At 43.6% G+C, this 27330-nt stretch overlaps 1 protein-coding gene across 1 annotated transcript; it reads left to right on the top strand.

Annotated features, from left to right (window-relative positions):
* Positions 1-9952: 9952 nt before the first annotated feature.
* On the top strand, positions 9953-26087 carry LOC109876073 (translocating chain-associated membrane protein 1-like 1). Its single transcript, XM_020468543.2, has 11 exons — positions 9953-10281; positions 12332-12395; positions 16416-16540; positions 16785-16901; positions 19551-19609; positions 20116-20200; positions 20378-20448; positions 22067-22171; positions 22422-22565; positions 22878-23032; positions 23621-26087. Exons 1-11 carry the CDS (start codon positions 10159-10161, stop codon positions 23689-23691), a joined length of 1119 nt encoding a protein of 372 aa, XP_020324132.2. The 5' UTR covers positions 9953-10158; the 3' UTR covers positions 23692-26087.
* Positions 26088-27330: the final 1243 nt, after the last annotated feature.

Raw genomic sequence — 27330 nt, 5'->3', positions numbered from 1 at the left:
CCACATGGCCAGACTTCTAGTGGTCTTCTCCACATGGCCAGACTTCTAGTGGTCTTCTCCTAATGACCAGACTTCTAGTGGTCTTCTCCACATGGCCAGACTTCTAGTGGTCTTCTCCACATGGCCAGACTTCTAGTGGTCTTCTCCACATGACCAGACTTCTAGTGGTCTTCTCCACGTGGCCAGACTTCTAGTGGTCTTCTCCACATGGCCAGACTGATGTGAAAAATGAATGGTGAAAAAACAATTGGAACCATTTCCGTTTTGGACCACTAGATTTAATGGGTGTTATGACTCGTCCCTTGTGGCAGACTATTGTAGGCATAACAGGGTTAGTTATGTTTACACTTGCCACAGGAGAAATGTCTATTTAATGTTTGTGCACTCCTGTTGGTTGGTTGAATTTACATATCAATACGGTGTTTTGCCATTGGTCATGCTTACAGATAGAGGGAGATTGTCAACGTCAAGTCAAATCAAATCAAATCAAATTTATTTATATAGCCCTTCGTACATCAGCTGATATCTCAAAGTGCTGTACAGAAACCCAGCCTAAAACCCCAAATAGCAAGCAATGCAGGTGTAGAAGCACGGTGGCTAGGAAAAACTCCCTAGAAAGGCCAATACCTAGGAAGAAACCTAGAGAGGAACCAGGCTATGTAGGGTGGCCAGTCCTCTTCTGGCTGTGCCGGGTGGAGATTATAACAGAACATGGCCAAGATGTTCAAATGTTCATAAATGACCAGCATGGTCGAATAATAATAAGGCAGAACAGTTGAAACTAGAGCAGCAGCACAGTCAGGTGGAAGTTGAAACTGGAGCAGCAGCATGGCCAGGTGGACTGGGGACAGCAAGGAGTCATCATGTCAGGTAGTCCTGGGGCATGGTCCTAGGGCTCAGGTCCTCCGAGAGAGAGAAAGAAAGAGAGAAGGAGAGAATTAGAGAACGCACACTTAGATTCACACAGGACACCGAATAGGACAGGAGAAGTACTCCAGATATAACAAACTGACCCCAGCCCCCCGACACATAAACTACTGCAGCATAAATACTGGAGGCTGAGACAGGAGGGGTCAGGAGACACTGTGGCCCCATCTGAAGACACCCCCCGGACAGGGCCAAACAGGAAGGATATAACCCCACCCACTTTGCCAAAGCACAGCCCCCACACCACTAGAGGGATATCTTCAACCACCAACGTACCATCCTGAGACAAGGCCGAGTATAGCCCACAAAGATCTCCGCCACGGCACAACCCAAGGGGGGCGCCAACCCAGACATGAAGATCACATCATTGGTCATGCTTACAGATAGAGGGAGATTGTCAACGTCAAGTCTTCCCAATCTGATCATTCAAGAGGTAGGTCACGTTCTGTAATACTATATTCTATGTATGTAATACTATATTCTATGTATGTAATACTATATTCTATGTATGTAATACTATATTCTATGTATGTAATACTATATTCTATGTATGTAATACTATATTCTATGTATGTAATACTATATTCTATGTATGTAATACTATATTCTATATATGTATTTACAATGTGTACAGGTGTTATTAACCGCGTTCACTATGTACATTTGCTGATATAGAATATGCGACTCGTTTCAGGAAACTAGGCGTATGTCGCGGGTCATCTACTTCACAGGAGAACCGTTTGAATGAAAACTTCTTCTTTTTATCAAAATGCATAACATGGACCTAACCACTATAACATGGCTCTAACCACTATAACATGGCCCTAACCACTATAACATGGTCCTAACCACTATACCATGGTCCTAACCACTATAACATGGCCGTAACCACTATAACATGGCTCTAACCACTATAACATGGCCCTAACCACTATAACATGGTCCTAACCACTATAACATGGCTCTAACCACTATAACATGGCTCTAACCACTATAACATGGCCCTAACCACTATAACATGGCTCTAACCACTATAACATGGCCCTAACCACTATAACATGGCTCTAACCACTATAACATGGCCCTAACCACTATAACATGGTCCTAACCACTATAACATGGTCCTAACCACTATAACATGGCCCTAACCACTATAACATGGCTCTAACCACTATAACATGGCCCTAACCACTATAACATGGCCCTAACCACTATAACATGGCTCTAACCACTATAACATGGCCCTAACCACTATAACATGGCCCTAACCACTATAACATGGTCCTAACCACTATAACATGGTCCTAACCACTATAACATGGTCCTAACCAGTATAACATGGTCCTAACCACTATAACATGGGCGTAACCAATATAACATGGCTCTAACCACTATAACATGGTCCTAACCACTATAACATGGTCCTAACCACTATAACATGGTCCTAACCAGTATAACATGGTCCTAACCACTATAACATGGGCGTAACCAATATAACATGGCTCTAACCACTATAACATGGCCCTAACCACTATAACATGGTCCTAACCACTAGAACATGGTCCTAACCACTAGAACATGGTCCTAACCAGTATAACATGCTTGGCCCTACCTTTTTGGGGGGGCAGAAATGCCTTCTGGAACATTCTGGAACTTTCACGTGCTTTAATAACAAACTTGTAACCCATCTGTAAATATGAATAAAGTTGTTAAATTACATGCCGAGATGGTTTATCCATGGAAGAAGCCAGAAACCTTCCCGCTAGCCATGATTGGCTGAGATAATGGACGGGCTAGACTAAGGGTTACCATGGCATCCGTCTATCTATTTATACGGGTAAGATACTGTAGTCTAGCTAGCGTCATTTTAAAAAATGACACTTAAAATTATTTTTATTGTCAGAAAGTTGTTTTCGTTTCAAGTTAAAGCGTACTGTTAGGTACCGGTACAGAGTCAATGTGGAGGCTATATACAGGGGGTACCGGTACAGAGTCAATGTGGAGGCTATATACAGGGGGTACCGGTACAGAGTCAATGTGGAGGCTATATACAGGGGGTACCGGTACAGAGTCAATGTGGAGGCTATATACAGGGGGTACCGGTACAGAGTCAATGTGGAGGCTATATACAGGGGGTACCGGTACAGAGTCAATGTGGAGGCTATATACAGGGGGTACCGGTACAGAGTCAATGGGGAGGCTATATACAGGGGGTACCGGTACAGAGTCAATGTGGAGGCTATATACAGGGGGTACCGGTACAGAGTCAATGGGGAGGCTATGGTCCTAACAGGGGGTACCGGTACAGAGTCAATGTGGAGGATATATAAAGGGTATTACGGTACAGAGTCAATGTGGAGGATATATACAGGGGGTACCGGTACAGAGTCAATGTGGAGGCTATATACAGGGTGTTACGGTACAGAGTCTATGTGGAGGCTATATACAGGGTATTACGGTACAGAGTCAATGTGGAGGCTATATACAGGGTGTTACGGTACAGAGTCAATGTGGAGGCTATATACAGGGTGTTACGTTACAGAGTCAATGTGGAGGCTATATACAGGGGGTACCGGTACAGAATCAATGTGGAGGCTATATACAGGGTGTTACGGTACAGAGTCAATGTGGAGGCTATATACAGGGTATTACGGTACAGAGTCAATGTGGAGGCTATATACAGGGGGTACCGGTACAGAGTCAATGTGGAGGATATATACAGGGTATTACGGTACAGAGTCAATGTGGAGGATATATACAGGGGGTACCGGTACAGAGTCAATGTGGAGGCTATATACAGGGTGTTACGGTACAGAGTCAATGTGGAGGCTATATACAGGGTATTACGGTACAGAGTCAATGTGGAGGCTATATACAGGGTGTTACGGTACAGAGTCAATGTGGAGGCTACATACAGGGTGTTACGGTACAGAGTCAATGTGGAGGCTATATACAGGTGGTACCAGTACAGAGTCAATGTGGAGGCTATATACAGGGGGTACCGATACAGAGTCAATGTGGAGGCTATATACAGGGGGTACCAGTACAGAGTCAATGTGGAGGCTATATACAGGGGGTACCAGTACAGAGTCAATGTGGAGGCTATATACAGGGGGTACCGGTACAGAGTCAATGTGGAGGCTATATACAGGGGGTACCAGTACAGAGTCAATGTGGAGGCTATATACAAGGGGTACCGATACAGAGTCAATGTGCAGGCTATATACAGGGGGTACCGGTACAGAGTCAATGTGGAGGCTATATACAGGGGGTACCGGTACAGAGTCAATGTGGAGGCTATATACAGGGTGTTACGGTACAGAGTCAATGTGGAGGCTATATACAGGGGGTACCAGTACAGAGTCAATGTGGAGGCTATATACAGGGGGTACCAGTACAGAGTCAATGTGGAGGCTATATACAGGAGGTACCAGTACAGAGTCAATGTGGAGGCTATATACAGGGGATACCAGTACAGAGTCAATGTGGAGGCTATATACAGGGGGTACCAGTACAGAGTCAATGTGAAGGCTATATACAGGGTATTACGGTACAGAGTCAATGTGGAGGCTATATACAGGGGGTACCGGTACAGAGTCAGTGTGGAGGCTATATACAGGGGGTACCAGTACAGAGTCAATGTGAAGGCTATATACAGGGGGTACCAGTACAGAGTCAATGTGGAGGCTATATACAGGGGGTACCAGTACAGAGTCAATGTGGAGACTATATACAGGGGGTACCGGTACAGAGTCAATGTGGAGGCTATATACAGGGGGTACCGGTACAGAGTCAATGTGGAGGCTATATACAGGGGGTACCGGTACAGAGTCAATGTGGAGGCTATATACAGGGGGTATCGGTACAGAGTCAATGTGGAGGCTATATAGAAGGGGTACCGGTACAGAGTCAATGTGAAGGCTATATACAAGGGTACCAGTACAGAGTCAATGTGAAGGCTATATACAGGGGGTAGCAGTACAGAGTCAATGTGAGGGGGCACCGGTTAGTCGAGGTAATTGAGGTAATATGTACATGTAGGTAGAGTTATTAAAGTGACTACGCATAGATATTAACAGAGAGTAGCAGTGGTGTAAAAGATGGGGGGGGGGCTTTCATCTTATGGCTTTGGGTTATGACGAGGGTGGCTGGAATCTTTGACAATGTTTAGGGCCTTCCTCTGACATCGCCTGGTATAGAGGTCCTGGATGGCAGGAAGCTTAGCCCCAGTGATGTACTGGGCCGTACGCACTACCCTCTGTAGTGCCTAGCGGTCGTAGGCCGAGCAGTTGCCATACAAGGCAGTGATGCAACCAGTCAGGCAGGATGCTCTCTTCCTTGTACCCCCGTAGTGTAAACTAGCCTTTAGTCTTGAAATGTTTGGTTGTTTAGTACATGGCCTCACATGTGAATCCTTAATGAGATGGGTGGGGCTAAAGCTTTAGAGGGTGTGAACGATGCTGAATGGGTGGGGCTAAAGCTTTAGAGGGTGTGAACGATGCTGAATGGGTGGGGCTAAAGCTTTAGAGGGTGTGAACGATGCTGAATGGGTGGGGCTAAAGCTCTAGAGGGTGTGAACGATGCTGAATGGGTGGGGCTAAAGCTTTAGAGGGTGTGATCGATGCTGAATGGGTGGGGCTAATGCTTAAGAGGGTGTGAACGATGCTGAATGGGTGGGGCTAAAGCTTTAGAGGGTGTGAACGATGCTGAATGGGTGGGGCTAAAGCTTTAGAGGGTGTGAACGATGCTGATTGGGTGGGGCTAAAGAAGAGGGGATTGTGGGAAGGTGAGCAGCACAAACCCTGCTATCGGACCGATAGAAAAAAAGTTTTTTAAAATAAAAAATGTTAATAAAAATATAAAAGTCATTAAAAATATTAAATTGAAAAGTTATTAAAAATATTAAATATTAAAGTTAAGCTCTGCTCTATTTTATGCAAATAACATGCGGCCACCGCTGCCGTTAACCAATCAGGGAGGAGCAGATTTTAGCTTGAAAATCTTCCGTTCATGAAACATAGTTCAGCCTGTTATTCGTTCCGGGGCAAGCACAACCAAAACAAGATGGAGGAAAGCCCAATCATCACTGTGTCTCATTTTCCAATTCTATATGATTTTGCATTGCAAAATGTAAAACTACAAAGATGGCCTTGAGGCCGATATGTAAAGTGTATTTAAAGAGCAGTGTTCTGGTTTCTTCTTTTTTCCCATTTTATTTAACTGTTACCATGATACAACAAAGATAGCTCCTTTTTCAATTTAGAATACAGAGACAAAATCATAAGGTCAATGGCATGGTGGAAGATTGCAGAGATTGTTGGTGTTGACAGTGGGTGAAGAGAGATTTTCACAAAAATGTTTTGCTTGTGCTGCCTGCTAGCTATGAACATCAAGCAACCTAAACCTCAGAACTGTAATCAAAGCCACCAAATTGTGAAATTGACCCACCAAAGGATAGAAATCATCAGTAACACACATTATAACATTGTAAACGATAAACTAAGCATGAATTCCCCATGTAATATGCTACCAATTGGATTATGGTATTGTTACGTTCCCCAGGTTCTGTGTTGTTGTGGGTTTGTATGTGTGTGTATTTCAGGAAATGGCCTCCCGGAATCCTAAAGCAGCTGATTGGTCGGCCCCATCGCTGATTGGAGCTCTGACCCCTCCCTCTTGTCAGGGGAAACAGCTGTCTCTTCAATTACCAACTCCTTCTCCAGCTTGATAAAAGACAGTGTTCCTTTGTCAGAGAGGAGAACTTTTTTATTTTTTAAATATTTTTTTAAATGACATTTTTTAATGTCCTGTGTTGGTTAGTGACAGTTTGGTTGATATTATTATGTAGCCGCTCCTTCAGAGGTATGTGTATGCCAACAGGACTTAGTGTTTTTGGGTAATTTAAATTGTTCACGTACATTACTGGTAAATGATTCTGTTTAATTTGTTCCCAGGGGGGACGCACCTTGGGAGTGTTTAGGTAAGAGGCCTGCGGGCATACATAACCCGTAGTATTTAATCTGTCCATGCACTCTAGGTAAGACCTGTTAGTGCACCAGGTGGTGCTAAAGGTTAGGTAAGACCTGGGCTGACCACCCCCTGTGTTTTGGTTAGCGCGCCAGGTGGTGCTTAAGGCTAGGTAAGACCTGGGCGGACCACCCCCTGTGTTTTGGTTAGCGCGCCAGGTGGTGCTGAAGGCTAGGTAAGACCTGGGCGGACCACCCCCTGTGTTTTGGTTAGCGCGCCAGGTGGTGCTGAAGGCTAGGTAAGACCTGGGCGGACCACCCCCTGTGTTTTGGTTAGCGCGCCAGGTGGTGCTGAAGGCTAGGTAAGACCTGGGCGGACCACCCCCTTTGTTTTGGTTAGCGCGCCAGGTGGTGCTGAAGGCTAGGTAAGACCTGGGCGGACCACCCCCTGTGTTTTGGTTAGCGCTCCAGGTGGTGCTAAAAGTTAGGAAAGTAGTGGGAAGGCAGGTAAGGTAAGAGAGGGGACTCTTTTAATTTTTACTTTGGACGTTTCCCGTCCAGACCCTTTTCCCCACAATAGTGTTAAGGAATAATAAACTCCCTGTAAACTGTATGTTTCTCTGCCTCTGTCGTCCTTCCCATCACCTACGATCACATACTGTTTTCACTCCACGGGGAGGTGAGATGTAGCAGGGTGTTGCGTTCCCTCCTCCAAGAGGCGGACATAACAGTATCAGAACAATATGATTCTCATAGACTATAGTTTATGGTTCTTTCATTCTACTGGGCTCTTGACATTGATTTTTAGCTCACTTCCTGTAAAATACATAGGCTTAGATGCACATGGATGGGTACTTTGGGTAAAGGAAATTGTGGCTTTTGACTGGCAAACGTTGTGCAAATGTATTTTTTTAAATATATATATATATTTTATACAACCTGCACCATCTAGCTTGTACACTTACTCCCCTTTCTGACAGCTGGAGCAGAAAATAGTCCATTGTTGTTATCTACAAATGCATTTGGAGCATGTTTTTGTGATGTACACTGTTAAATAAGCCTAAATCAAGATAACAAGCTAATATGAAGTCCCTTAGCTATAGCATGTAAAGTTGGCTGGATAGCTAGCTAACAAGCAGCTCATTAGCCTCCTGTAGCTAGCTAGTTAAAAAAAAAACTTACCCACGACCACAAAGCAGCCAATCTTTTGGAGCGAAGCATTGTCAAGAGGAGGCATCACCTCTGGTCAAGACCCACTGTTAAATTGAATATCGAACTGGTTCGGGGGAGGGGGGGGGAGCTCCGGCTGGGAAATAACTTTTTGAACAGTCATCCAACTCAGAATTATAAGTCGGGAACTCTGTCCTCTTTCTAGAATTACATCCTGAAGACCAATGACGTCATGATTTGACCTTGTCCCCCCCCCCCCAGAGTTCCCAGTTGTCTTGGAAACCACGTATCCAGAGAATGACAGACTTTGATGACAAAGTTTGATGCCAACATTTGCCCACGAAGGACCGCCGCGCCACCTTCCTGTTCAAGTGAGCACAGCACAACGACGTGAGTCCAAACTTGTATATTACGCTGGTGCATAAATGATGTAATATGCCAGGGAGATATGTATACTGTAGCTAAGAAAGTAATACTAAGTGTATGTTGTTTAGTAAGCTGTTAGTAGCCCATGTGCCTCACTCTAATAATTTGGTCTATTTTCCCCACTTAATTTCTCCTACTGTTCTGACTTGGTTGTGCACATGTAGCCTATAACCTGTTTTGGAGACATTTTATCATTGACTATTGTAAGAGCTTTCATTGTCTGCTTATATGCCCCCTTTATTTATCCTACGGTTCTGACTTGGTGTACAGGGAGAACACTGTAGGAACGGCCCATGTTCTGCATTCTGTCGCTGTACATTTCAAAAGTGTGGAACAAATAGTTATGACTACATCCAGCCTAGCTCGCTCATTAATGTCTTTATCGAAATGGCAGATTGCCTCTTATACGCTTGTCGTTCCCTTATGCCATAGTTTGTACATCTCAATTGTCAGTAGAAACCACATTTGTTTATTAAGAAAGTCAGCCATATCAGCATTGTTTGGCTAATTCAGTAAATGAGGTTGAATGAACTGTTTCGCTGCCAGACAAGGCTCCACTGATAGCCAGATGTAGCAGTGGTAAGGTGTTGGGACTCTGCTGTTGGGACAGCTTTATGTAGGCCCTAACAGTTTGTGGGCACCGTTTGTCACCATTATAGTGCAATTCATGTATTGTTTAGTGTAGTGTAGTGGCTTTGCTGGCATGCATCCCCAACTTTTTGTTGTTGTTTTTGTTTGCCCCACCAAGATGTACAGGCTAAAATCGCCACTGCGTCAGGCTTCTTCTTCTTCTTTTTTGGACTTTATATGGCGGTTGGCAACCAACTTTAAGGTGCATTACCACCACCAACTGGACTGGAGTGTGAACCTCAGTTCATCTTTCAATCACGCACGTGGGTATATGTGTAACAGTATAACTTTAGACCGTCCCCTCGCCCATACCCGGGCGCGAACAAGGGACCCTCTGCACACATCAACAACAGTCACCCACGAAGCATCGTTACCCATCGCTCCACAAAAGCAGCGGCCCTTGCTTGCAGAGCAAAGGGGAACCACTACTTCAAGGTCTCAGAGCAAGTGACGTCACCTTTTGAAACGCTATTTAGCGCGCACCGCTAACTAAGCTAGCCGTTTCACATCCGTTACATATGCTCCTAAAAACCAATGAAGATAGCACCTGGCCATGCAGACGCTCGTTGACGGTGTCAGCAGTTTGGATGCAATGATTGAATAACATGTATGTGCACGTTTATTTTGCAACGCCCGGGCACATAACGTGAGCGGTGTGGTCATCATGTAGATTGAATATACTTGCAGGGTTGTAGTTGGCAGTTGACACATAAAACCAACGGTCTGCATACTCCGGACATATAGGGGGCGGTAAACCACTCACGAACATTCTAGAGGGTGTGTAAAAAAAAAAAAAAAATCTCTAGCAGCAACGCGCATCGGCTAGATCCTCCCACAAAAAATAAGAGTGACTCGATATTCGTTTGTTGGCCCGTGGTTATGTGTGTGTGTGAGAGAGAGCAGCAGGAGGAAGACTGGTGGCTTTCTTTAGAGCTGACGGGGACGGACAGAAAACAATACCGAATACGTGGTCATACCCGATTCACTCTGCTGCTGAGTCGCGCCGGTCAATAAAAGTTCACTTTTGGGAGACGTAAAAATGGGGATCCGCAAAAAGACCAACAAGAACCCGCCGGTGTTGAGCCATGAGTTTATCATCCAGAACCATGCCGATATTGTGTCCTGTGTTGCTATGGTGTTCCTCCTCGGGTTGATGTTTGAGGTAAGGCTTGTCCACAGGTTGGAGCGGTCTGGGATATGCACTAAGACCTAGCTTTCCAAATAGGCCATAATGAGTCTAACTATAATGTGTCAACTGGGCAGACAAGATGATTTTGTTCCGTCAAAGTCTCTTGAAAACTGACATGGCTGATCTACTCTTCCTGCTCTAGTGACACAGTTTTTTTTTGTTAGGTTGTCCTTATTGTAATATTCAAGTAAATGGTAATAGCAGAAGTGTCTTGAGTTGAAAAGGCGTGTAGTAGCCTAGTTAGATTTAAAACTGTAACCCATCTCTGTCGGGTTGCCTATTGTCTGGTCACTTGTACATTTGAGTAACTTGGCCTACGTCGTATAACAACATAAAAGTGTAGTATTTGGGACAACAAAGTAGCCTAACTGGAACGAGCGTTACATAGATTGTTACATTTTAGCGACCACAAAAATTGCAATTTCGCTGGCTACAATATTGTGCAAGACTGTCCAGCATCGGATACTTTTTTATTTGCAAATAAAGTGTAGGCTACGTGGCAATCACTGGGTGATTGTGAGCTTGTCATCGTTTATAGGTAGCTCCGCTCGTTCGGAAAAACCAAAGTTAGATCCATAAAGTCCTTAGGATCGCCTATTCCGTTAACAAATTTGAAGAGCTTAGGTTTTAAAAAAATTATAAATGTATTGTTGGTTTACACTGAATTATAATTTTTTTGCTTTCATGTTTAGCTTTCTAGGTAGGCTACATGAATCATCCTTTACTAATGCTGCGTTCATGTGCTAGTTGTAACTAGGAAAGTTTTACTTGCTAACTGGTTGTACTTATACATGTGCTGCGTTCATCGATTTGCAGGTTGTACATTTCCGAGTTTCCTTGTTCCGACTTCGACGTGAATGCAGCATAAAATTCAGCGCCAGCATTGAGCTGAGGAGACGCATTATGGGAGTTTGAGTTCTTGTGCCTTGATGTGCTGTTGACATTGACGATGCACATCTAATATAAGTAACCTACTGCATTACAAAACAGAGTTGTATGAATGTATAGTTATGAATCAGTCTTTCCATAGTTATATACGTCTTAATAAAATCCAAATCCCCGGTTTTCCATTCAATCTTATCTGTAGTATTGGATTGAATTGTTTTGCAAGCTCGACATCAAATTGTATTTGTCACATACACATGGTTAGCAGATGTCGACGCGAGTGTAGCGACATGCTTGTGCTTCTAGTTCCGACAATGCAATAATCGAGTAATCTAACCTAACAATTCCAAAACTACTACCTTATACACACACAAGTGTAAAGGGATACAGAATATGTACATAAAGATATATGAATGAGTGATGGTACAGAACGGCATAGGCAAGATGCAGTAGATGGTACAGAACGGCATAGGCAAGATGCAGTAGATGGTACAGAACGGCATAGGCAAGATGCAGTAGATGGTACAGAACGGCATAGGCAAGATGCAGTAGATGGTACAGTATATACATATGAGATGAGTAATGTAGGGTATGTAAACATAAAGTGGCATAGTTTAAAGTGGCTAGTGATACATGTATTACATAAAGATGCAGTAGATGATATAGAGTACAGTATATACATATGAGATGAGTATGTAAACAAAGTGGCATAGTTAAAGTGGCTAGTGATACATGTATTACATAAAGATGCAGTAGATGATATAGAGTACAGTATATACATATACATATGAGATGAATAATGTAGGGTATGTCACTTTATATCATGTTTACATGTGTTTCTGTCTGATACTTTGTGGTCTAGACAGTAAATCTACAATGCTACCTGCTGTAAGCTACCCACAGAGAGGCCAGAAGGCTAATGAGAGAATCATGCTGTGGTTTGCTTTTAGTCAATGACTCAGATAAAAGCACCTGGGTGTGTCACAAACGTCACCCTATTCACTATATAGTGCACTACTTTAGACCAGAGCCAGGCTAAGTAAACACACTATATAGGGTGCTATTGGGGACTGAACCCTGTGTTTTCATGTCCTTTAATCAATCCTCTCCCTTGTCCCCCCCCCCGCTGTGATTGCAGGTCACCTCGAAGGTTGCAGTGCTGTTCATCACTGTCCAATACAACGTTACCATCTCTGCAAACGGTCAGTTTAACTTCTTTAGTGGCTCCACCTGAATGTGCCTTGCTTTTTTTTATTTCTTTTTTTCACTGGGGTCAAACAGTGAAGCTCTAAAAAGACAAAGGATGTTGTCTGGAGGTTGTCTGGAGGTTGTCTGGAGGTTGTCTGGAGGTTGTCTGGAGGTTGTCTGGAGGTTGTCTGGAGGTGGTATCTTCCTCTTACTGCTTTCCTAACTTTTTTTTCTGTGACATGTTATTCTGAATGAATGGCAAGTCAACAATTACCTTCTGTTCTTGTCCACCTGTTCTTTAGTGTGTGTGTGTGTAACGGATGTGAAACGGCTAGCTTAGTTAGCGGTGTGCGCTAAATAGCGTTTCAATCGGTGACGTCACTTGCTCTGAGACTTTGAAGTAGTGGTTCCCCTTGCTCTGCAAGGGCCGCGGCTTTTGTGGAGCGATGGGTAACGATGCTTCGAGGGTGACTGTTGATGTGTGCAGAGAGTCCCTGGTTCGCGCCCGGGTATGGGCGAGGGGATGGTTTAAAGTTATACTGTTACGTGTGTGTGTGTGTGTGTGTGTGTAACTAGTTTGCCTGTTATCCAGTATAGAAACAATGACTAGAATCTACAGACTACTTGTAGTTGTTGAATTAGAAGGCCTCTCCTGTGTGTTTAGAGAATAGAAGTTATCACATGGCCTACCAGTTCCAGAACACCTTCTTTCAGAGCTTTCCATTTTTCCCTGTGGAGCTACGTTTAGTCTTCCTGATTTTATAAAGTCCTCCTGCTAGGTCCTCCTGCTAGGTCCTCCTGCTAGGTCCTCCTGCTAGGTCCTCCTGCTAGGTCCTCCTGCTAGGTTGTCCTGGAAGGATTGGGGCTGGAGTGTAACAGGCCACAATATCAGGGGTCTTGTGTGAGTCCCAAATTGCCACCTATTTCCTAAATATTGCTCTATATTTGACCAGGGCCCATTGGGTAGTGCACTATCAAGGGTACCATTTGTGACACAATCCTCGTCTCATCTCAAGGTGAATGAATGTTATTTTACACACTCCTGCATTTAAAGCCACGAATGACAAGAGGGCTTGTGGAATGATGGAATGTGCTTTATGATATTGGATTTTATTTGAAGAGCTGATAGTCTTATCAGAGTCAGGACGCCTGTCCAAAATACCACCCTATTCCCTTTTTATATAGTGCACTACTTTTGATTAGAGCCCTATGGACCCTGGTCTAAAGTAGTGCACTACTTTTGATTAGAGCCCTATGGACCCTGGTCTAAAGTAGTGCACTATATAGGAAAGACGGTGCCATTTGGGACGCAAACCCCCCTCAGTCATTCATTATTAACAGGCTGATGTTTGTTGACGCTAAATTACTACAGTAGCGGGTCAGGCAGGACTTTGGTAATGACGCTGCTTGAGTAAAACCTTGTGCTTTTAGAGGCTTCGTGAAGCAAATATGTTTAAATAGTGAGGTAACTTTAGTATAATTGTAACGCTGCATCTGTATTCGAGGTCGACCGATTGATTTTTTTTTTTTGATGCCGATACCTATTTTATTGGAGAACCCCCCCCAAAAAAAGTCGATACCGATTTTAATCGGACGATTTAAAAAAATATATAGATTTGTAATAATGACAATTACAACAATAATGAATGAACCCATTTATTTTAACCTAATATAATACATTAATAAAATCAATTTAGCCTCAAATAAATAATGAAACATGTTCAATTTTGGTTTAAATAATGCAAAAACAAAGTGTTGGAGAAGAAAGTTAAAGTGAAATATGTGCTTTGTAAGAAATAAATGTTTAAAAAAGCTGATGTTTCAGTTCCTTGCTCAGAACATGAGAACATATGAAAGCTGGTGGTTCAATATTCCCAGTTAAGAAGTTTTAGGTTGTAGTTATTATAGGAATTATGAGCATCGACTATTTCTCGCTATACCATTTTATATTTCATATACAGTTGAAGTTGGAAGTTTGCGTACACCTTAGCCAAATGCATTTAAACTCAGTTTTTCACAATTCCTGCCATTTAATCCTAATAACAATTCCCTGTTTTAGGGAAGTAATGGGCTGTTTGAATGAATGCTTACGAGCCTACTGCTTCCTACCACCGCTCAGTCGGACTGCTCTATCAAATAGTAGACTTAATTATAATAAACACACAGAAATACGAGCCGTAGGTCATTAAATAGTCAAATCCGGAAACTATCATTTTGAAAACAAAACGTTTATTCTTTCAGTGAAATACGGAACAGTCCCGTGTTTTATCTAACGGGCGGCATCCATCAGTCTAAATATTGCTGTTACATTGTACAACCTTCAATGTTATGTCATAATTATGGAAAATGAATTACGGTCTTTGTTAGGAAGAAACACCGTTCGCAACGAGCCAGGCGGCCCAAACTGTTGCATATAACCTGACTCTGCTTGCACTGAGAACGCAAGAGAAGAGACACAATTTCCCTAGTTAATATTTCCTGCCAACATATATTTATTTTAACTAAATATGCAGGTTTATAAAAATATACTTCTGTTTTTTTGTGTGTTTCTGACACTGCAATGTTTATTTTTTTTTATTTTTTTATTTCACCTTTATTTAACCAGGTAGGCTAGTTGAGAACAAGTTCTCATTTGCAACTGCGACCTGGCCAAGATAAAGCATAGCAGTGTGATCATACAACAAAGAGTTACACATGGAGTAAACAATTAACAAGTCAATAACACAGTAGAAAACGAAGGGGGGGTCTATATACAATGTGTGCAAAAGGCATGAGGAGGTAGGCAAATAATTACAATTTTGCAGATTAACACTGGAGTGATAAAAGATCAGATGGTCATGTACAGGTAGAGATACTGGAGTGCAGAAGAGCAGAAAAGTAAATAAATAAAAACAGTACGGGGATGAGGTAGGTGAAAAGGGTGGGCTATTTACCAATAGACTATGTACAGCTGCAGCGATCGGTTAGCTGCTCAGATAGCTGATGTTTGAAGTTGGTGAGGGAGATAAAAGTCTCCAACTTCAGCGATTTTTGCAATTCGTTCCAGTCACAGGCAGCAGAGTACTGGAACGAAAGGCGGCCAAATGAGGTGTTGGCTTTAGGGATGATCAGTGAGATACACCTGCTGGAGCGCGTGCTACGGATGGGTGTTGCCATCGTGACCAGTGAGCTGAGATAAGGCGGAGCTTTACCTAGCATAGACTTGTAGATGACCTGGAGCCAGTGGGTCTGGCGACGAATATGTAGCGAGGGCCAGCCGACTAGAGCATACAAGTCGCAGTGGTGGGTAGTATAAGGTGCTTTAGTGACAAAACGGATGGCACTGTGATAGACTGCATCCAGTTTGCTGAGTAGAGTGTTGGAAGCCATTTTGTAGATGACATCGCCGAAGTCGAGGATCGGTAGGATAGTCAGTTTTACTAGGGTAAGCTTGGCGGCTTGAGTGAAGGAGGCTTTGTTGCGGAATAGAAAGCCGACTCTTGATTTGATTTTCGATTGGAGATGTTTGATATGAGTCTGGAAGGAGAGTTTGCAGTCTAGCCAGACACCTAGGTACTTATAGACGTCCACATATTCTAGGTAATTCTATTCTATGTAATCGGCAATAGTTGGTGTCCAAAAAGGCCGATTTACCAATTGTTATGAAAACTTGAAATCGGCCCAAATTAATCGTCCGTACAGATTTAATCGGTCGACCTCTAATCTGTATGCATCGCTTCCATCAGAGGGTCCAGAAGAGACTGTTTTGAACAACTTCTTATAAATGTATATACAGTATAATAAGGCAACTATGAAGGGTTATAAAAGGCTTAGTAAATGCTTCGTGTCTCCCTACTAGAGGAGAGCGTAGTGAACCACTTCCCCCACGGTATGCAGAATCTTCAGCTCAGAGGCTGCCTGCTAGCAAGGAATCTAGTAACGTTCTAGAAGGCGGTGATGTTCTATTTACTAATAGAAAGCATTGGGGCCGTAACGTCAAGGCTCTATGAACAGGCTTGTGAAGGGCTCATGCGTTCTCTATGTCTCCCGATCAGAGGGCCTGCCAGAGGAGAGTGTGGTGAACCACTTCCACCACGGTCTGCAGGATGTGGCTACGGTCTTCTTCTACATGCTGGTGTCCATCATTATCCACGCCATCATTCAGGAGTATGTTCTGGACGTAAGTACTGGCACTCACTCAAACACACTTCCTATGTTTTTCTGTACATTTTCATTGGTTATTATAGTCTTATTTGATAAAAAAATAAATATCGAACATTAAAACAAATTACATTCAAGACAACCACGGATCCGTTTGATATTCTGACGGCGAAGTTGATCATCCGACACTGATAATCGCTGATCAGTTTGACCTCGATTGACTCATTGTCATGTGTCTCTTTAAAAAAAAATAATGTATATAGAAAATCAACCGGAAGATGCACTTCTCGAAGACCAAGCACAGCAAGTTCAACGAGTCAGGCCAGCTCTCTGCCTTCTACCTGTTCTCCTTCGGATGGGGAACCAACATCCTCATGTCGGTAGGTAGATGTGTGTGTGGGGCACGAGCATCGTTATATCAGTACATGGTTTAAACTATTTGTTTACGTGTGTGTGGATGTTAATAGGTGATTTTAAAAAAAAACGCTTGAATACCTGACTATTTGTTTATATAATATATAACTGTCTGTGTGTTTTGAATCTGTGTGTGTCTGCATTGGGCTCTTGACTTTGTCTGAAAGTGGGGGTGGAAAAGCTTGGTGGTGGGGGGGGAGGGGGGGCTCTTGACTTTGTCTGAAAGTGGGGGTGGAAAAGCTTGGCGGGGGGGGGGGTGTTGACTTTTTTTATTGGCGCCGCTGTCGACATGAAATGTTTCAAATGAACTTGTCTCAGCAGCATATAGTTAATGCAGAGAGGGTGGAAATGTCTTATTTGGTGGATATTACTTACCGAGCAGACAGACCTGGCGCCGGGGGGGGGGGGGGGTTCTTGTACTGGAATTGTATTACTGTCTACTTAAATCCTGCTTTACCACAAACATGAAGTTCAAATACCGACACTTAGACAGACCATTGAGTACTTTTTGAAGTGACAGTTTGGCTCGATAATCTCCATCTGCACTGTATCAACACAATGGACAGCACCCTACACACTAAAGCAAGGCCTTTGGTAATGAATATAGGCTACAAGCAAGGTGGTTTTGGTAATGAATATAGGCTACAAGCAAGGCGGTTTTGGTAATGAATATAGGCTACAAGCAAGGCCTTTTTGGTAATGAATATAGGCTACAAGCAAGGCGGTTTTGGTAATGAATATAGGCTACAAGCAAGGTGGTTTTGGTAATGAATATAGGCTACAAGCAAGGCGGTTTTGGTAACGGGCTGTTTTTAAAGGTGAATAAACCCAATGTGAATGCAGCCGAAAACACACAACTGTCTTGCCACAATAATGCCCGCTAAATGTTGAAAGTAATACCCTCGTTATTCATGCAAAACAAAAAAAAACAATAACAACATTGTGGTGGATATGAGGGCCGCCACCGAGTCAGACGACCGGGTGGTCTCTCTCTCTCCGAGGCCAACTTTTAAATGAAGGTCTTCAATCAGGTCAAGGCCGCGGGGCCCGACGGTATTCCAGGACGCGCATTCACTGTAATATTCAACCTCTCCTTGTCCCCAGTCTGTAATCCCCACACCTTTTTTATGATGACCGCCATCATTCTTCTTCCCAAGAACACTTAAGGCTTCGTGTCACAATAACTACCACCCTGTAGCACTCACATCTGTAATCAGGAAGTGCTTTGAGAGTTATGGTTAAGGCAACATATTAAACTCCGTCAGTCCAGACACCCTAGACCCACTCTAATTTGCATACTGCCCCCAAAAGATTCACAGATGACGCAGTCTTTTTTAAAATTCCCCCCAATTTTTCCCCAAATTTTCCGATGGGCTGCAGTGGAGCGGGTCAAGCACTTTAACTTCCTTGGTGTCCACATCACTGGGTCCTCAATGTTTTACAGCTGTACCATTTAGAGCATCATGACTGTGCCTCCGTCCCTCTCCTCGCTCCTCCCTGGGCTCGAACCAGGAACACATCGACAACAGCCGCCCTCGAAGCATCGTTACCCATGCAGAGCAAGGGGAACAACCACTCCAAGTCTCAGAGCGAGTGACGTTTGAAACGCTATTAGCGCACACCCAGCTAACTAGCTAGCCATTTCACATCGGATACACCAGCCATTAGGCTGATAGGTTTGAAGTCATAAACAGCGCTGTGCTTGCGAAGAGCTGCTGACAAAACGCACGAAAGTGCTGTTTGAATGAATGCTTACGAGCCTGCTGGTGCCTACCACCACTCAGTCATACTGCTCTATCAAATCATAGACTTAATAACATAATAACACACAGAAATACGAGCCATTGGTCATTAATATGGTCGAATCCGGAAACTATCATCTTGAAAACAAGACGTTTATTCTTTCAGTGAAATACGGAACCGTTCCGTATTTTATCTAACGGGTGGCATCCATCAGTCTAAATATTCCTGTTACATTGTACAACCTTCAATGTTATGTCATAATTACCCATTCTTCTCTGCAAATCATCTCAAGCTCTTTCAGGTTGGGTGGGGAGCGTTGCTGAACAGCTATTTTCAGGTCTCTCCAGAGATGTTCGATCGGGTTCAAGTCCGGGCTCTGGCTGGGCCACTCAAGGGCATTCGGAGATATGTCCCGAAGCCACTCCTGCATTGTCTTGTCTGTGTGCTTAGGGTCGTTGTCCTGTTGGGGCGAAGGTTCACCTTCCAGTTTGAGGTCCTGAGTGCTTTGGGAGCAGGTTTTCATCAAGGATCTCTCTGTACTTGACTCTGTACGTTCATCTTTACCTCAATATTAAAAATCATCCTATCCTGGTGACACTTCTGGGGGGGGTAGGATTTTAACGAGGAGCTAGCTGGAGCTTTGCAGCGGCTTCTCTGCGGTTTGAGTTTTAAATCCATTGTGGCTGGTGAGAGCTAAATAAGCTAGCTCATTTTACAGCTGGAGGCGGGGCGTGAGACGGAGTTGAGTGAATTCAAAATGAAATATAAAAGGCGTATCACGTTATTCACGTAGCCACACAGATTAGCATTTCTCCTCTCTCTTCTTGTCCTCCTTATGATCATCTTTCCTTCTTTCTAATATTCTCGTCCAGGAGAACTTCCTGTCCAACCCAGTGAATCTGTGGGAAGGCTACCCCCATACCTTGATGCCGTAAGTACTGAAGTCAAACCATGTAAACACAACGCAAACAAGTAGAACGACAGATTTGTACCTTGACAGCTCGGGGATTTGAACTTGCAACCTTTCAGTTACTAGTCCAACGCTCTAACCACTAGGCTACCCTGCCGCCCCATTCTTGGTTCTCAGTTCCATATGTAAACTAATGTCATCTGGTGGTATTTTTGTATAGATGTTAAGGGAAGTAGCTGGGTTTGTTTAAACATACAGGAGTCTTTAGTCCGCATTACTCATCCTATGTCCCATTTTTGTTTCTAAAACAATATGATTAGTGATTTGAATTATTCTGAGATATTTTATTGCAAATGATAGCTACTTTTTTGAGGAGAAAGGTTTACTCACTGCGATCTACCTAGCTTAGTTGAATGCACTAATTGTAAGTTGCTCTGGAGAAAGGTTTCTGAAAAATAACCAAAAAATACAAAATGTAAGGTAGAATTGACAGACTTGGTGTTTTTGTTTGTTTGTCCTGCTTGTAGGTTTCAGATGAAGTTCTTTTTCATCTGTCAGATGGGCTACTGGCTTCACGCTCTGCCCGAGCTCTACTTTCAGAAGACCAAGAAGGTGAGTGTGTGTGTGAAGTTACTGAACTAAAGTAGAATGGCATTTCGTGTTTTATTTCCATACGTTAGCATTTTTTAACAACAAAAAAATTTGAACATTTGCTTGAGGGCATTAAGCTCACTAACAGAGTGAGTATTTTACTGACATTGTGTGTGTGTGTGTGTGTGTGTGGTGTAGGAGGATATTCCTCGGCAGTTGGTGTATATCGCTCTGTACTTGGTCCACATCGCAGGAGCCTACATCCTCAAGTAAGACCTGGTTCACGTCAACATTACTGCGGGTTCACGTCAACGTTACTGCGGGTTCACGTCAACGTTACTGCGGGTTCACGTCAACCCGGCCGCGGGTTCACGTCAACATTACTGCGGGTTCACGTCAACATTACTGCGGGTTCACGTCAACATTACTGCGGGTTCACGTCAACATTACTGCGGGTTCACGTCAACATTACTGCGGGTTCACGTCACTGCGGGTTCACGTCACTGCGGGTTCACGTCACTGCGGGTTCACGTCAACATTACTGCGGGTTCACGTCAACATTACTGCGGGTTCACGTCAACCCGGCCGCGGGTTCACTTCAACATTACTGCGGGTTCACGTCAACATTACTGCGGGTTCACGTCAACATTACTGCGGGTTCACGTCAACATTACTGCGGGTTCACGTCACTGCGGGTTCACGTCACTGCGGGTTCACGTCAACATTACTGCGGGTTCACGTCAACATTACTGCGGGTTCACGTCACTGCGGGTTCACGTCAACATTACTGCGGGTTCACGTCAACATTACTGCGGGTTCACGTCAACATTACCGCGGGTTCACGTCACTGCGGGTTCACGTCAACATTACTGCGGGTTCACGTCACTGCGGGTTCACGTCAACATTACCGCGGGTTCACGTCACTGCGGGTTCACGTCAACATTACTGCGGGTTCACGTCAACATTACCGCGGGTTCACGTCAACATTACTGCGAGTTCACGTCACTGTGGGTTCACGTCAACATTACTGCGGGTTCAAGTCACTGCGGGTTCACGTCAACATTACTGCGGGTTCACGTCACTGCGGGTTCACGTCAACATTACTGCGGGTTTACGTCACTGCGGGTTCATGTCAACATTACTGCGGGTTCACGTCAACATTACCGCGGGTTCACGTCAACATTACTGCGAGTTCACGTCACTGTGGGTTCACGGCAACATTACCGCGGGTTCACGTCACTGCGGGTTCACGGCAACATTACCGCGGGTTCACGTCACTGCGGGTTCACGGCAACATTACTGCGGGTTCACGTCAACATTACCGCGGGTTCACGTCACTGCGGGTTGACGTCAACATTACTGCGGGTTCACGTCACTGCGGGTTCACGTCAACATTACCGCGGGTTCACGTCAACATTACTGCGAGTTCACGTCACTGTGGGTTCACGGCAACATTACCGCGGGTTCACGTCACTGCGGGTTCACGGCAACATTACCGCGGGTTCACGTCACTGCGGGTTCACGTCAACATTACTGCGGGTTCACGTCAACATTACCGCGGGTTCACGTCACTGCGGGTTGACGTCAACATTACTGCGGGTTCACGTCACTGCGGGTTCACGTCAACATTACCGCGGGTTCACGTCAACATTACCGCGGGTTCACGTCAACATTACCGCGGGTTCACGTCAACATGTTGTTCTTTATTATTATTGAGTAGACCTGCTCCCACGCTCAACCTTCGCTGAACTTAGTAGCTCCAATATGTCCCAATACTTTATCTACTTTTTGGTGCTTTCTGGGGCCTTTTTTATCTTACAAAAATAGATCATGGTGATAGCTACCTCTCTATGAAGCGTCTAACGGTGTCCATTTTGTGTCTTCCAGTCTGAATCGTCTGGCTCTGGTCCTGCTGGTGTTGCACTGCTTCGTAGAGCTTCTCTTCCACGTGTCCCGCCTGGTCTACTTCAGCAACGAGAAGAGACAGACTGGGTGAGCACACACACACACCGAAGAGGTCACACACTGAGTGAGTTGAAGTTGAGGACACACAGCATACTTCAAAGCCCTACAAGATGCCATTTTAGCATTTTAGACAAGGAAGTTGGTCTAGCTACACTCTCTTATTAAGGTCTTGAGTAATGATAGTGTTTATATCAGTTGGAAAAAGAAGATGGAGAACGAAGGGAGGCAATAGATGTTATGGGCATCTAACGTATGTGTGTGTGTGTGTGTCTCCTAGGTTTACTGTCTGGGCAGTACTGTTTGTTCTTGGACGGCTGCTCACCCTGTCCCTGTCTGTCCTGACTGTGGGTTTCGGCCTGGCCAACGCTGATCAACAGGTACTGGACCTGGCTATCGGAAACTTCAACGTGCTCTTTGTTCGGTAAGAGAGAGAGGGAGTGAGTGGGGGGATGACTTGACTAGACCGAGACTGAGCAATATGAACCGCAGATAGGCGCAATGCAAGACTGTATGCACGGTGCATTGCATTTCACGTGCACGGTGCATTGCATTTCACTCTACTGCTAGATCAAAACACCAGAGACATTTAGCCTTGGTTGTGGTGGAAGTTGGCCAAGCTGTTTAATTTGTGAATTGCTGTGAAACCACATAAATGAATCAACCTTCATGAATCAACCACTTCATACTTTAAGTGTGGCTAACACCCTTTTTTTTTTTATATCCTTCCCCAAAGGATCACTGTGCTGGCGACCATCTGTGTGACTCAGGCCTTCATGATGTGGAAGTTTATCAACTTCCAGCTGAGGAGGTGGAGAGAGCAGGTCCAGGTCCAGCCCGTGAAACCCAAGAAGCCCCAAGCTCCCAAGACCAAGTCCAAGAAAGACAAAGGTGAGCAGAACTACATACCAGAGGATAGTTGCAGAAACCCAGGAAGCGACACTATATAACCCAGGAAGCGACACTATATAACCCAGGAAGCGACACTATATAACCCAGGAAGCGACACTATATAACCCAGGAAGCGACACTATATAACCCAGGAAGCGACACTATATAACCCAGGAAGCGACACTATATAACCCAGGAAGCGACACTATATAACCCAGGAAGCGACACTATATAACCCAGGAAGCGACACTATATAACCCAGGAAGCGACACTATATAACCCAGGAAGCGACACTATATAACCCAGGAAGCGACACTATATAACCCAGGAAGCGACACTATATAACCCAGGAAGCGACACTATATAACCCAGGAAGCGACACTATACTAGAATGCTAGAAAATACACATTGATAATGTGAAAGAATATGTCTGGGGAAGGTTCATTTATATTTTTATATTGTTTTATATATTATATTGTTTTAATGAAGTTATTGTAGTTTTTCAGATTCAAGTGAGGAAAATGTCATTATACTGTTTTTTTTCTCTCTTGCTCCATGTACCTTCACTTCCTTCTCTGTCGTTTGCAGCCAATGGAGTGAACGGAGTAAGTTCCAACGGAGCTGATTCGCCGAGATCAAAGAAAGAGAAGTCCTCATAAAGTCCCCCCTCTAACCCCTACTCACCCCAAAAAGACTCCCTTATATCCTGTCCCCCTCCACCCCCTACCCACCCCAAAAAGACTCCCTTATATCCTGTCCCCCTCCAACCCCTACCCACCCCAAAAAGACTCCCTTATATCCTGTCCCCCTCCAACCCCTACCCACCCCAAAAAGACTCCCCTATATCCTGTCCCCCTCCACCCCCTACCCACCCCAAAAAGACTCCCCTATATCCTGTCCCCCTCATGCTGCATCCAGCCTTCTCATGCCACTGCTCTAGCTGTTGTCAACAGCCCAATCCCAAATCCACCCCTAGACCCTATGTCAGGGACCATCAACTAGTTTCATCCGTAAGGCCAAGCTTGATTTTTTTTCTTGAGCGGATGGTCAGGGGGCCGGAACATAATTACAAATCATTTGTAGACTGCAAATTGACCGCAAGAAACCCAAACAGATGTAATATTTGACTAAAACATAATCATTTAAAACCTTGCTTACGTTCGTATACAATCACTTTGGAACATATTTTCAAAAATTTTTAATGACTTGGAGCTGATTGGCTGGTGTTTCTAGTCTTATGTCCAAACACAAAAAAAAATCCAAATAGAAACGTTTAAAAAAAAAATTGGGTCAACTTGGGGAATGGCCCATGGGCCTCCAGTTGGGGAACCCTGGCCCCCCTAAGCACTTCTGGAGATCAAAATGTATTGAATTTGGTATAAGCAGTATGGTGAAACTTCAACCTAGATCTTATCATCTGAAGGACTACAGCTCCTTCCAGTAGGACTACAAACTCCACAATGCATCTTGGCTTTTATCTGCTCCTTTTTTCTTTTTTTTTCTCCCATTATCGTCACGTTACTACAGAAAAATTAAATAATAATACAAAAAAATATATATATATAAATATATAACTTATTTAAGTGCCTATTGATACAGATTGTTTTGTACAGTTTTAAAATTTCAGGAATGATGGAGAAGAAAAATAAATCAGTGTTTTCAGTAATCTGTTTCTAAAGTCAGACATTTCATATGCCATTTTTTTTTTTCTTCCAACATTTTTAATTTATCAGACTGTATGACATTCTGTTTCTTTAACAAAAAGGGCTTCTTGAATTCATTCCCATCTGTTTGGAATCACTAGCAGAGAAACTCCATGCACCTGCCTACTTTCCCTCAGTCTGTATCAGAGGTTTAGTTACTTAGTTCTTAGTTACGTTCTTCTTCTTCTTTTCCAGTAGTTGAAACCGCTTCATTCCCCCTTGTTTCCTTTCCTTCATCAACACAAGGGTTACTAGACTGGATAGGATTCATTGCTTTCCCACCACAGTGCTTTAACCTACCAGTTTGTGTGTCCCAAATACCATTCTTATTCCCAATATAGTGCTCCACTTTTGACCAGAGGTGTATTGGTTGTGGTCAAAAAGTAGTGCACTACAGAAGGAATAGAGTCGCAGACATTCTCTCAGGACACTGGCAGTGAGAATGCAGGACAGGGAACAAGGATTGGAAGCCATTTTAGATAATTTTTTGTTTTTAATTTGCTTTTCAAGCCTTTTGCGTTGGTGCTGTAAAAAAAACCTGAAAAAAACGGGTCCCTGTTTTACGTCTCTGTTTAATGCATCCTTCCTGTGGTCTTTTCTTCCCTGAAGCAATCGCTGATCTAACATGGTTGGATAGGGCTGTTTACCTCAATCCAGCCAATGGTAGGATCAGTGGTCACTATGTGGAGGGAGGAAGCTATTATTGATGTGCATCCTAAATGGCACCCTATTCCATACATACATGCATACATACATACATACATACATACATACATACATACACAACCACACATATACATATATTAGTGCACTACTTATGACCTCAGCCCATTGTCTCTGTACACTATATAGGGAATAGGGTGCCATGACCACTGCTCATATATATCTATTGTGTGTGTGTGTCATTTGGGATACAACTGTGGAGTTGTTTTTAGAGATAATCTAGAGTGCCTACCAAGGCACTGACAGGATATGTTCCCTATATCTCTCTTTTCAGATCTACATGAAGGGCTGTGAGCTAAATGGCACCCCATTTCCCTATATAGTGCACTACTTTTTGACTAGAACTCAGGTGTAAAGTAGTGCACTATATAAAGACAGTTAGGGTGCCATTGGGGATGTAGACATTGTATTTATGTCTCCTTTTGAACATGGCCACGAGAATATCATTTTGTTGTTGAAGACATTATGGATAAAGAAATGTTTCATTCTGTTTTTATGCCTTTTTTTTATTTGAACTGAACGTGCCAAATGCTAGTTCTCCTCGTGACACTGGGCATAAAACCCACCCTGGCTCTTTACTGTTGTTCATCATGCCCACTCGTTGCCATTAAACATTTATTTACACAAAATAAACGTGTCAAATTGTTATTAAACTAAGATGCTATTTGTTTGAAATATAGTGAAGTTATATAATGTTTGACTGCGATGTGGTTGTCTTATCTATTTGTTGAATGGGGCGACAGGGTAGCCTAGTGGTTAGAGCGTTGGACTAGTAACCGGAAGGTTGCAAGTTCAAACCCCCGATCTGACAAGGTACAAATCTGTCGTTCTTCCCCTGAACAGGCAGTTAACCCACTGTTCCTAGGGCCGTCATTGAAAATAAGAATTTGTTCTTAATTGACTTGCCTGGTTAAATAAAGGTAAAATAAAAAAATGAACTGACTGAATAAGATGGATGTCTGCTAAATGACCAAAAATGTAATGTGTAATCCTGTGAAAATACATATAAATCATAATGAATTTTACTCAACGATCCCAATGAATACACTTCAGCTAGAGGTGGGGAGACTGGTCGCCGGTTCGATACCCTGGGTCGACTAGGTGAAAAATCTGTCGGTGCCCATTGAGCAAGGCACTTAACCCTAATTGCTCCTGTAAGTTGCTCTATACAGAAGAGAGCCCTATTTGGTAAAAGATCAAGTCCATATTATGGCAAGAACAGCTCAAATAAGTAAAGAGAAATGAAAATCCATTACTTTTAAGTCAATCTGGAAAATTTCAAGAACTTTGAAAGTTTCTTCAAGTGCTGTCTCAAAAACCATCAAGCGCTATGATGAAACTGGCTCTCATGAGGACCACCACAGGAAAGGTAGACCCAGAGTTACCTCTGCTGCAGAGGATAAGTTCATTAGAGTTACCAGCCTCAGATTGCAGGCCAAATAAATGCTTCACAGAGTTCAAGTAACAGACACATCTCAACATCAACTGTTCAGAGGAGACTGTGTGAATCAGGCCTTCATGGTCGAATTGCTGCAAAGAAACCACTACTAAAGGACACCAATAATAAGAAGAGACTTGCTTGGGCCAAGAAACATGAGCAATGGACATTAGACCGGTGGAAATCTGTCCTTTGGTCTGATGAGTCCAAATGAGCGATTTCTGGTTCCATCCACCGTGTCTTTGTAGGTGAACGGATGATCTCAGCATGTGTGGTTCCAACCGCGAAGCATGGAGGAGGAGGTGTGGGGGTTGTTTGCTGGTGATACTGTCTGTGATTCATATGTGTGTATATATATATATATTTTTTTATGCATCCTTTAATTAGCCTTTTGTTTAACAAGGCAAGTCAGTTAAGAACAAATTCTTATTTAC

The sequence above is a fragment of the Oncorhynchus kisutch genome, linkage group LG18 (assembly GCF_002021735.2).
Source record: "Oncorhynchus kisutch isolate 150728-3 linkage group LG18, Okis_V2, whole genome shotgun sequence".
Classification (NCBI taxonomy): Eukaryota; Metazoa; Chordata; class Actinopteri; order Salmoniformes; family Salmonidae; genus Oncorhynchus; species Oncorhynchus kisutch.
Note: the sequence above shows the minus strand (reverse complement) of the source record. Positions and strands in the feature narration are given on the sequence as shown.